General features: G+C 40.0%; 1 protein-coding gene across 3 annotated transcripts in view; it reads right to left on the minus strand.

Annotated features, from left to right (window-relative positions):
* arhgap36 (Rho GTPase activating protein 36) overlaps positions 1-11043 on the minus strand; it is a 48064-nt gene extending 37021 nt beyond the window's left edge. Inside the window, exon 1 of one of the 3 annotated variants that reach the window (XM_088649133.1) lies at positions 10652-11043. In XM_088649133.1, coding sequence (XP_088505259.1) covers positions 10652-10699 — 48 coding nt within the window. In that variant the 5' untranslated portion in view covers positions 10700-11043. The other 2 variants (XM_088649135.1, XM_088649131.1) reach the window with 2 other exon arrangements.
* Positions 11044-12430: the final 1387 nt, after the last annotated feature.

Consider the following 12430-nt stretch of genomic DNA (forward strand, 5'->3'; position numbering starts at 1 on the left):
ATTAGGACAGCTGGATAGTTTTGCTCTCTTGAAAAGAGGTGATTTTCATACGCTCCGCTTTCATTGACTCTCTTACCGTTACTAACAGAAAACCATGCTTAATACTGCGTGTGAAGAGATGGTAATTTAGATGCCTATCTAAACACTAGTGAGTTACAGTACAGCTGAATTTAGGCTGCAGGCAAGGAGACTGCTACCCAGAATAAAAGTTGACACCGATGCCCTCTGCTGTGAGCTCAGGGTTTGGTAAATTCATATTGTTTCATAGAGGACCTTTGCAAAACAAGAGCAGACATCTCCCTCTTTAAACTAAACTCAGTTTGTAAACATTGCTGATAAGCTCTGGAATGGTAGCTGAGTTTATTGCTCAAGGGGCACACAACATAACTGGTGCCAGAGTGCAAGCAGAGGCTGGCAAAAGCATGTTACAGTAAATACTTCTTGAAGTGCTTTCATCAGGTTTCATTTCGGCTCTCAGAACGAGAAGCCACTGCTTCCCTTGTGGATAAATCATCCACACGAAGCACATGTGCCTGGTCAATCATTATTTTTACCAGGAAACCTATTTAAAGGTTACTGCTGAAAACAGCTGTGAAGCTTTCATCCTTCCTGGCTTCATGTTTAGAATCTGATCAGCAGCAGCTCTCAGCTCCAACATTCAGAACCAGAACAGGTTCTGTTTTTCATCCTTCCAGTACATCTAAAACCACCTTGGTGCAAGCTAACGAAAGTTCAGCGTGGATTTGAAACTAATTTCCTAGGAATTACTCCGGACAGCCCAGAAAAGAGATGCCATCCTTCTCTCATTCCCTCACTTCTGAGGCTCAGGCATTTCAGACTGCCTTCTTACCTTCTGCCATAAGACTGTACAACACATCCGCCTTGCGTCTGGGCAGAGGCAACATTGACAGTGACCTGTTTCTGGACTGAACAGTAAACTGATACATCTGTTCTTTTTCTTTTTCCCGTTTACACCCGTTTTTGTGCACTATATGCCAGGGACCTGTGCAATACATTTATATTTATATTGTACAATACGACTTTTTTGTGTACTGGTCTGTTCTGGTTTGTTCTTTGTGTGTTCTGGACTGTGAGTAACTCTTCTTAGTGCACTTCTTACTGTACTGATTGTATTGTATTGTATTATTATTGTATCATTTGTTACACTATTGCTGTGTTGTCTGTGTTAAGCTGCTTTTGCACTGCAATTTCCCTCACGGGATCAATAAACTATCTATCTATAAGACACAGCTTGCAAAGACTGCTGTGTTACCATAAATGTCATGTTAGGAAAAGGACACACATGGCATGTATATGTTTAAATCTTAACACTGAATGCAAATTCCATGTCCAGTGCAAAAATGTCACTCTTTCTCAAGGGGCTGTAGTGAGCTAAATGAAGGAATTATTTAATTCATATGATGGGACGTAATAACTGGAAGGAAATGGCAGTGAAAATTAAGGACTGAAATGGGCTTTTAGTGATTCTCCAAAACTAACCTAGAAGAACTGTTATTGAGTTACTTTGTAAGCCGAGCATCATCTCAACAGGTTTTATAAAGGCACATTATAGAGAGCAGTGTTGAACTATGGGCAGCTTGAGTCAACATGCAGGGAAGTAATAAGTGGTGAACTAATAATAATTACTTAGTGCTTTAAAAGTATTTCCACAATGGCTTTCTAAACACAGTAATTAATAAAAGAGAATCTGGAACAGGGAACGATTTACAAATAGAGAGATCAGTCCTGATGATAAGAATGCAGTTTATGCTACTAATATCAACATTAAAAGAACTTCATGAATACTTCAGCTGCTTTTCTGGGCCAGTGCAGGGTGTACTGTATGTCTGTTTTCTGTTTCAGAGGTACTTTCCTGTTTCATCATGGGTATCAGCTACTTAGATGGCTGATTGACAGGCTCACACTGATTGACCTGAGCCGAAATCTAGCAACTGAGAAGTCATGTACTGTACTTTGCGTTACCTTTTTTTAAAAAATTCATTGTGGTCTGGTTCAAATTCTGAAACGACAGGCGAAAGCTCAGCCCATGTCTGAAATAATGAGATGGAACAGTCTGAGACTATCTGGCTTCTCTGTTGTGAAGGAACAGAGGTGTACCAAGTACAAAACAAAAGATAACTGCATAGCCTGTGCCTGTCACATACCATGCCTTATACAAGCAACAACATCCAAAGTGCATTCATTTGAAATATTATAGGAAAGCCACAAAAGAAATGCTGAAAATGGAAAAACATCTACATCATTGCTAGAGGGAGGGGGACAAAAGACATCTTTCTCCACAAACCAATTAAGAAGGATATCACAAACCTGTTCCAAGATTCCAAGATTATTATTATCCTTATTCTAGGCTGAATAATCATGTTGAAACCCCTAGGAGCAGTAGGTGCGGCTCAAAACAGGACCTGACACGTCTGGCACTAGGTTCAGCCCAACTTTCAGGATCACGTTTTGATGAGGTGATGTTCCACCTCCTCCACCAGTTTCCAGATCAGGATTGAGATCGGGAAATATCCTAAGGTTAACCATGCATTGCCTGTCAGGGAAAGTTCTATGGGAATTCCCATTGGCTGCTATAGATAAGTTGGGAATGTATGAATGTTTCATGCAGTGCTGAGGTCATTCCATTACTTAAAACACCTGCGATCCACATTACCTGACCAAACAGGTTTTCTCTGGGTGAAAAAATTAAAGGCACACAGAAAAAATAAAGAAGGGGGGAAATGTTTTCAGCACAGACAGACCAATTTTATGATATCTTAGCCTTCCACTGGGACCTTCAGGGAGAAAATTCCACAGTAAAAAACAGAATGATACCAGTCAGGTTATAATCCCTCCATGAGCTTGTACATGTTGACAGACATTTCATGTGCCTGATTAGGTATAGGTTCCTTCAATTCCCAGAACAAAGGTACAGAATTTATTCAGGAATAGGCCTGATAATGAGAATGGGAGGTTTGTAACACACGTACAATATAAAGTGATGTATATTGAGAGCAGTATAAAATTTACTGTCAATGTACACTTTATATTCTTGCACTGAAGATATTTTAATCAAACCTGTAATCTGAGTTATTGTGATTTGTTCTAGACAAGAGCGAGAGAAATAAAACTGTACCGTACTGAGCAGTCCTGAAATTCATGTTAGGAAACCCCTCTGATTCTGTAAGCATGTAAGCACTGGACTTTAAAAGCATGGACTTTCAAAGAGTTAAGGATTAGCATAAAGTACCACTGGACAAAAGCCATTTAAGCAGAGGACTGCTCCCCAGACAGTACATCAGCCCATCACAGGGCACAGGGTGAGACTGAACCCTGGACAGGATGCCAGCCCATCGCAGGGCACAGGGTGAGACTGAACCCATCGCAGAACACAACCACTATTTGGTGACACCCATTAATGTAGTCAGCATGGCTTTGAGAGGTGGGAAGGAACTGATCCAAAAAGGGGAATGACCATGCAGGCTCCACCCTGGCAGGTGTCCTAGCCCAGAAGCTGGGTCCAAGAGTGGTGAGGCAGGAGTGCCGACCCTTTCTGAGCACTGCCAGCTGACATACTGTATTTACAGTTCCGGTGCTTTAGATGTTAATACCAAATTAAACAGTTTCGGCAAGAACTAAGCAATTCCCGTTTCGCATAATTAAATACCACTTGAATTCAGGGTGGTGGCAAAAAAAAAATGGAGCAATTAAGCTGGGAGATTTTGATATGCACAGCCGAGAAAAACTGCCAAAATGTGATTTAGTAGAGAGGTGGCTACATTTCCCATTAGAGAGTGAATCATTTTCAAATTTCACAGTTTCATTTGGCCACATAGAAGACTAATTCAGCAATCACTTGTTAAAATTTCAATGCAAAAGCTTAATAAAAATGTCTTAATGCCAATAAAAATATCCATTATACCAATTAGTTTATTACAAATTCACTTATTAAGTGAATTACAAATGACATTATCTTCATGATACAAATTGGCGTCTCTTTCAATCTGTATCAATGCCTCTGTTTACTACATTTTCGACAGCCATGAAGAACTGATTATTTAAAAGCAAGCAGGGATTGTGGCATTATGTATTATTCTTACTACTGTAACATGTATGACTTTTCAGTTCTTGACACAGGAAGCGTTTTATATCAGTTATTTCTTGTTTTCACACCTCACACTAAAGAAACCAGCATATCAATACAAAAACCCCACTGACACAGGCGGAAGGTGGCAACACTTACTGTTAAAGACGAGTGAATTCTGAAGGAATGCCAGAGCATTTCATTGAGAGAACAGGAAAAGTCCATTGTAGAGGATTAGAGAGTTCACCTGTGCTTCTGAAGTGAACGCACCTTTGCAAAGCAACTAATGCAGTGCCTCAAGGTAGCAGCATGAACAAAGTTCAGATCCCTCCCATTTCCTTGGAACAGCTGAGGGTGCTGCTTCATTTGCAGAATGAAGCAAAGCCAGACTCTCTGCAGGCAGCCAGGGCTCCTCTCACACAGGAAATAGGCAGCCATTCCAGTGCTTCAAGAAAATTCTACAGTAAGTCCTGACTTGACTTTAACCAAAAATGTACTGCGAGTCCTGTCAATTGCAGTTGTTCGATGATCTCCACCTGTCCGAACTGGAGCAATATTGTCAGTGGTGGCACAATTACAGCATCCCACTTCGGAAAAGTGTCTAAAAATTTTTGACAGCAGTCAATTACTGCCAGGGGTGCTTCTAAACAGTACTAGACATAGAGGAATGAATCCTTCTGCAATCACTACATTTTACTTCGTATATCTCCTTTGAAGGTTTTGCTGACCTCTATCCTCCTTCACATATACAGTAGCCGTGTTCAGTTTGGTTATTACAATTCTGAAAAAAAAGGTCCTTTGAAAACACTATATACACCACTTGTGATATACAAAAGTTGATATCATTGGCAGGAGGTGAAGCCTTTTGCTAGGCACTGTAAATGCAAGGAACTATTAATTTATTATTTTTAGTATTGCTATTCAGTACTAGCTCCTGACCGGAAGGTCCCAGGTTCAATCCCAGGTAGGGGCAAGTGATGTAGCTTGCTCTGATTCCTTCCAGAGGGCTTCCGGGTCCTTGCAGATTAGAAAATGATTTTGTGCATAAAGTGTGTCAACATTTTCAAAAGGTTCAAGACACGACAATACGGTTACATTCATTAAGAAAGTTTTCGAAAGGAAATTGCTAAGCAAAATAATCTATCCTGCATTCTACACATCTCTGACAGAACATTCAGTGCTTAGGCAGATTAGAAATTGATTTTGTTTGCATGGAGATACATTCTTAGCCTTGTGGCCAAGTTCCCCAGTGACTCAGCCTGTGAAATAGTCTGTTCATATTTCAGGCTGAACCCTACAGATTAGGAAGTGCAGGATTGATTCAGACTTGTGTCACCAGACCAGGATTCTCAAAGAGGCAAGGCAGTAGGGGTCCAGGTTGAGTCAGAAAAAAAAATGTTCTCAGGGAAAAAAAAGTAAAGTAAAGGATAGTATTGGTATCAAAGCTGTTTATGCAATACCTGGAGCCATTTTACGTAATTTACTTTTGACTCCAGCTGTGATGACTAAATACAGTATATTCTGATGTTCTTCTGCTCGGCTCAGTCATTTTTAGTCTTTACAAGACTAAAAAAGTGTCAACTTGTCCAACAAGTGTCATTGAACATTACCGGTTGTCACCTCAGAGGACAACCTTAACATAGCTTTTGCTTTCAAAGAGGAAAGGTCTGACGGAATTGAAGAGATCAGATTCAGACTTCTGTCATTTTCTTTATGTTCTCTAGACCTTAGTATTGCTCCCTGTTTTCCCCAAATCCCCCAGTGATCAGGCACAGGAAAATGATCTTTATACAAGCATTTGTCAAAAATGCCGCAATTTTCTAAACAGGACATTCTCGACCCACCAGATTTCAACTACTCCTGAGGTATCATCATGTTAATATCCACAACAAAGCCGTTTATACAGCTGGTTTATACAGTCTGAGCAAACAGGTGAGGCTTGCCACAGACCTGTGTACATGAATTTAACAAAACAATAAAAGTTTATACCATGTTATAAACATTGTCAAAACTCAAGTACTACTTAACACAACAGAATTCAAAATCAGACTCCTTCAAACCATGTCTCATAGCTTCTCTCTTGTCATTTCTAATTAAAAAAAAATTGAACCTCCTTTCTCTTCACTATACTGTATGATCTCACAAAGCCCTGACAGCACTGACATCCAGCTTTGCTACGAAACAATTGGCTAATTCTCCTACTGCAAAGCGTTTCTCGCATCTTACAGCTGAGCTTCACTCAGATTTCTCAAAGTGAAGGCTAGACAATTCTTCCAACTGTTGCAGAATTACAACATTCTAAAATTTGTCATTACCAGATGAGTCAAGGTTTTAAGGGTAAACAGAGCTTTCTAAAAACAACTATGACTTGAATACTACTGATAAAGAAAAGAGCATAATAAAACAGTTTTCAGGAAATGTTTTTTTTTCTTCTTATGGAAACAATCAGCCCAGCCCAGTGTTGTGTATTTTCCGTGTGATTATTATAGATTTCATAACAGGAAATTATGCACTTCTGGGGAGAGAGTTTGCAGGGTCTGTAAATCAAGCAGAATAAACACTCTTTAAAAGGAAGAGAAGCAATAATTCAGAATAAACCTTAAGTGAGGTACTTTAACTAGCATGACTATTTTAAAATGGTGCAGCCATCATGGTTGGCAACACACTTAGCAAGTTGCTGTGGAAACTGAAAATCTTTGCTAATTTGCAAGGCTATGTCCAACTAAAATCAGAACATAGACTTCTCTACATACCACATGGGTAATGAGTGATGAGATTTAGATGAGAAATGTGCCTGATTTTATTTTTTCCACATGCTCCTTTCATTTCTCTTTTACTGTTCTGTATTATTCATCCTTCTAATCTCGTCTGGGCAGCCCAGACTATTTCAAAAGCCTCATGTGTAACTACACAACCTTCAGAAGAAAATATATGTGACATTTGAAACACCACCGGTAATCTTTAGAACATGTAGGATAAATGCAGAAATAAATGTCGCACGTAAAAATGGAACGTAGTTCACATGATAGGGCGCTATATCAGGGTGACCCCACTTTGTACCCATGCGGCCTTGAATGCATCCCATGGAGGACACTAGACAAGCTAGTACCCTATGTTGCTTACTTAATCCTGCCACAGACACTATAACATTATGATAAATAAGGATCTCCTTCAATATCTTTCCATTCATTATCAGAAAGTCATAACTTGCACAGCAGCCCCTGGAACCACAGGGTTCAACGTGGAATACACTCTGGAGACACTGGTTATCCCAGCCAGCATGTCTCTGGGAGCTGGCAGAAGTCCTCACACAACTGTCCCAGGACCCAGGAGCTGTGAGGGAACAGTGTTAGCCTCTTCTGTAACACATTTAACATTACAATGAAAAATCTGACTGTGAAATATGAATGGATGAGTAACGATGATCTGAAACAATTTGTGTGCAAATTGTTTTACCATCTTTCACCAAGTGATTGAATGACAATTTGGCCAGCTGTACAAGTTGTGTTTTTTCTTGCCGCGGTCTATACTGATTTCAGCACACGTATTATCTCTAACTTCAATTACACAGCATTTGCTATACAGTATACCTGTTATATTTCTATTTCAACCCAAGAAATCTGCTGTTGACTGGGTTCAGATACAGTGCTCAGCATGGTTCAGATATAGTGCTCTGTACAGTGATGCACTCCAGAGAAGGGTCAGGTTAACCCACAGAAAGCCTGACAATATCTGCCTACATTCATCCAGAAAGAGAAAGGTATAATACAATATTGATTCTGTTAAGGTTAGAGTGGTCTCTAAATGAGCTTAGGATTTGCAGTTTTCTACTAATTACTGTGGTGGGAATGTCTTTCGTGTTCAAAGTCTGCTTCAGGGCTACATGCTCTGTCATAGAGTTGAGGGTGCCCACAGCTTTGCAAGAATCTCCAGCCCCTCTTACAGATTCCTGATCAGACTAACACAGATTTCCATACTTTGCGAGTGCGACATGATGTAAAGAAGTACGCTGTATATGCAGGTATATCATGGTATATAAAGAGCACAATGCAGAAACATCACTGTCCTGGCAGGTTCCCCCAGTTGGGGACAATCTTCTGATACTCCTTTGAGCTCTGCAGATCAGATACTCAAGGCTGGGCAGGGGACATGGCTATGAGATATGGCTCACATGTACAACAGTGGCAGCAGACTCTTAAGGTGGAGTCATGCATTTCTGTGGAACTGTAGATACTGGCTTTAGACATCATCGGTCATACTTACAGTAACTCATGTAAGGACCACTGCCCCACCACAGCCTTGCGTTCTCCCTCTACCAAGTACACTACCAGCCTTCCCATAAGTTCTGCTTTACTTTTTCGGGTTCCAGGTCTGTTCTGCAATTCGGGGTCACAGTGGGCTGGAGCTTATCCTACGAAGCACTGAGCGCAACCTTGATGGGATGCCAATCCATCAGAGGAATCGACACAGACACAAACACATCCACTCACACCAGGGCCAATTTCCTAGACATCAATTAACAGCGTGTCTCTGGACTGTGGGTGAAAACCAGAGCACCTGGAGGAAACCCACACGAACACAAGAAGAATATACAAATGCCATGCAAATAGCACCCCTGTTCTGGGGATTGAACCCAAAGCCCTAGTATTGTGAGGCAGGGGTACGTACAAACTCCATGCAGATAGTACCACAGGAATAGAACCCAGAGCTGCAAGGCAGCAATGCTAACCCAACGTTGTTCCCGGGCTTTTTAGATACTTTTTTTCAGCATTTTGGAAGACTCAGATTGCATGCCCAGCTTGTGACACTGATAAGACCAGACAAAAAAGAGAGTGGTAGCTTCCGAATACCTATATGTGTTTTGTGAATGTGGCTGCTGGGCTTTCTATCAATTTAATACACTGTAGATATGGGCCTCGGTTATGTTTTCATTATCTGCTAAAAACAGGATTTTCTCCATTTTTCTTGCATTGAAACCTGCTGATTTCGACATGATGAATGAAACACTCAAGAAGAGACAAAACTCTTTTGATGCACGTTTTTCCCTGTTGTTTCCCAGCTCTCCATTTACTTGAGTCCATTTACTTTAGGAGGCAAAGAGGTTGTAAAGTTAAGGTAATTATAGCTGTTGATTTCTCCATTTATCAAGAGGACCAAGAGCAGGAATGAGACTTGCTTTCTAAAATGACACATTTGACCAACTTTCATAGGATGATGCCAGCTGGAAGTACTGATTTTGGTACCTGGAATGTTGAAACCTAAGATAAATTATTTATATTCAAAATCAACATAAGGTGGCTGTGTCACATTACATTTTGACATAGCCTTTTTTACAAGACTCTATTTAGCACCTCTCAAATACGTTGGCATTGGACATTTTCATCGGAAGCACTCCTCTAATGGATAAATACTTTACAAACGTTTAGAACTGATTTATAAAAGCGCACAGTACACGAAAATGATTATTGTGATTAAAAAAGTTTTGTCACCCAGTGTTCTGACAAATTCACACTAACATCACACAACAGGCATGTTTTAAAAAGCTGCACTTGAAAGTAATCCTGGGTTCACATTACATCTGGGCAGCATCTGTGTATGGAAATATCAGGAAATGTAAACTGAGAGTGCCAAACAGGCTCCCAATGTCATTTACATAATGTCCCACTTGATCTGAGAACTTGGGTGATTTCCGTGATAAAGGGTCCAATTAAATAAAATCAGCAAAACAGATTCATTAACATTTCGTCAAACTGCTTACTCTACTCATGCGATTGTATTGGATAAAATAAGGTTATTCCTTGCTATACATACAGTACAGTAACCTCTTTGCAGACAAGACTATGAAACCAATAACCAGTGCCTTTTCAAAACAACAGATTTCATTTATTGCGTTGAGCAACTATACCAAGTACTGATGACATTCAGAAATTCAACATATATAAATATTTTTTACAATGTACACTACTATCCATCCATTTTCTAAACCTCTTTATTCAATACAAGGTCATGGGGGAGCCAGAGTCTATCCTAACAAGCAACAGGCGCAAGGAAGGATACACCCTGGACAGGACTCCAGTCCATGACAGGGCAACATACCCCTATGCACCAGCAAAATGTTCATTTCATGAAACATGAAATCAAACTGTTCTTCGACTGCAAAAGCAAAATACGACTGATTAAAGCCAAGCACACATCCTGGACAAGAAGCAGCATGATTTCCAACTGCATCAATATTCAGTTTAAGCATTAAGAATTAAGAACACAGTCATGAAAAAAATGGCACTCACATAAAACTTCTAAACAGCACCACATTGTTTTCAGTCATGTGATCCAGAAACAATGCTAGTTAGCACAAGAAATAACGGTGCACATGTTTATTCAGCTGCTTAAACTCTAAGAATAGCCATTAACTAACCATTAATAAGTCTTACCGCTTACTTCAGAGAATCACCACAACCTTAGCAACAAGAAGTGCAGGTTGTTCTTTATAGAATTCAACATACAGATCTCCCCTTCCGCTATTTCCTGTGACTATCCAACTAGCTGGAAATACCTCTTCATACTTACCACATAGAAAAACTGCGTGTCCATAAATACAAAATCTTCAGGCTGCATCCATTGGCTCTACAAATGTCTAATTTCGGACGTTTGTTAAGTTCCTGTGACTTCGAACAGGAAAACACTGCGAGAGTCAAGGAGCCCCAGATATCTCCTTGTGTTTTCCCTCCGCTGGCAGGCTGTGGTGGTGGTGGTGGTGATGGCTACTGCACTCCAGCATCTGGGAGAAGAACATTGTACCAGCAGACAGGCTTCCTGTGTAGCGAGCCACAGATATCTGAATGACTTGGCGACCCTCAGCTCCCTGCCCTGTCAGAGACCGGAAATGTGCTGCTGGCAGCAGAACACAGACAAACACTTGCCCCAGGAAAGCATGACATATTAAAACTGCAGGGTTAATGAGGAAAGACAGGATACCAGTCTCCATAATAACCAGAAACAGGAATGTATATTTATCATATGGAACAATTGACTATATACTGCAACAGCCTCAGGCCTCAATAATGAAAGATATGGCAATCAAAAGAAGGGTTTCTATAGGAAAGCAAATCACAGAAAGCAGTTAGTTTACACTGGCTCTGCAGAAAACAGTAGCACGGACCTAACTTAACATACCTTACTGCTCAGCACCTATAGAACTGGCTACACTGCACATCTTAGGAGGAATAGCAGAAGGCAACCAAGTCCAAGAAAAGATGGTCGATAGATTATAGTGACACCTTTTTCCACCCTGGCTATACTCCATCTTCCCAACAAACCACGTAATTGCAATTTCAGTTTACAAATTAGGTTGCATAATATGCCAACGTTGAGATCAAATGCACAAGATGGCATGGCTAAGGAATTATATTAATTAATAACACGTATGAAGTGTCTTAATCTAAATGCTATGCTACAATAGTGGTGGTATCTAATTTCTGCTGGAATCCCTAAATCAGCAAAAAAAACAAAACATTGTGATATTAGTGAATTTATAAAACGTCACTCTTCAAAAAAGGCTCGAGATATAATGGCCAAAGACACAACATTTCGCAGTATTTACAGTACATGGTCAGTTATTAGTTCAGAGAGAAAAAATAGTTTTCACTCCAAAAGTCAATGTTTCTACAGCCTGTTTTCTTTGAATAGTAAGGTTCCCGAGGGGAGAAGTTCCACTGCCGGGCATATTATTTTGAATTTCACGAACTCTGGCAACAGACGCGGACAATTTAATTTGCATATTGACGAGAAAACCAGTATCTAGAATGTGCCAAAACGACAAATTTTAGAGAATTCTTGCGCTTAAGTCAATAATTACGTAATTAAAATGTAATTAAAAATGTTTTATTTCTGCCATACTGTCCAGTTCATTGGCCTACACCATAAAAACCTTCAGCTTTGTGTTGTGGAGAACCATTTCCCCTTTTCTGTTTTCTGCCACAAGAGGGCAACAGCTGTTCTTTTTTGTTAACAAATGGTTCTGTTCTATACTGTACCAATTTCAGAGTAGCTGCTTGTACTTCTTGCGTTCCGTGAAGAGAGGTAGCAGGTTAAAGTCAATTTAAGTTGAAAAGTGTTTTCCGATATTTAAGGGTATTTTCAAAGTGTTCAAAGGGTATTTTTCAAATGTTCAAAGTGGCTGAACTGAGAGAGCTGCAAGGTCTTCGCTATCAAGATATCATTTATCACAATTTTTGTATTGCAAAAGCTGTATCTTCTGGATAGACTTTAATTAGCTATGGGCCTCACTTTTTCCTTTTCTGTGAGATTCACCTTTATGCTCCAGTTTTGTCCAGTTCTTGTCCAATG

The sequence above is a fragment of the Lepisosteus platostomus genome, chromosome 10, assembly GCF_059453375.1.
Source record: "Lepisosteus platostomus isolate fLepPlt1 chromosome 10, fLepPlt1.hap1, whole genome shotgun sequence".
Taxonomy (NCBI): domain Eukaryota; kingdom Metazoa; phylum Chordata; class Actinopteri; order Semionotiformes; family Lepisosteidae; genus Lepisosteus; species Lepisosteus platostomus.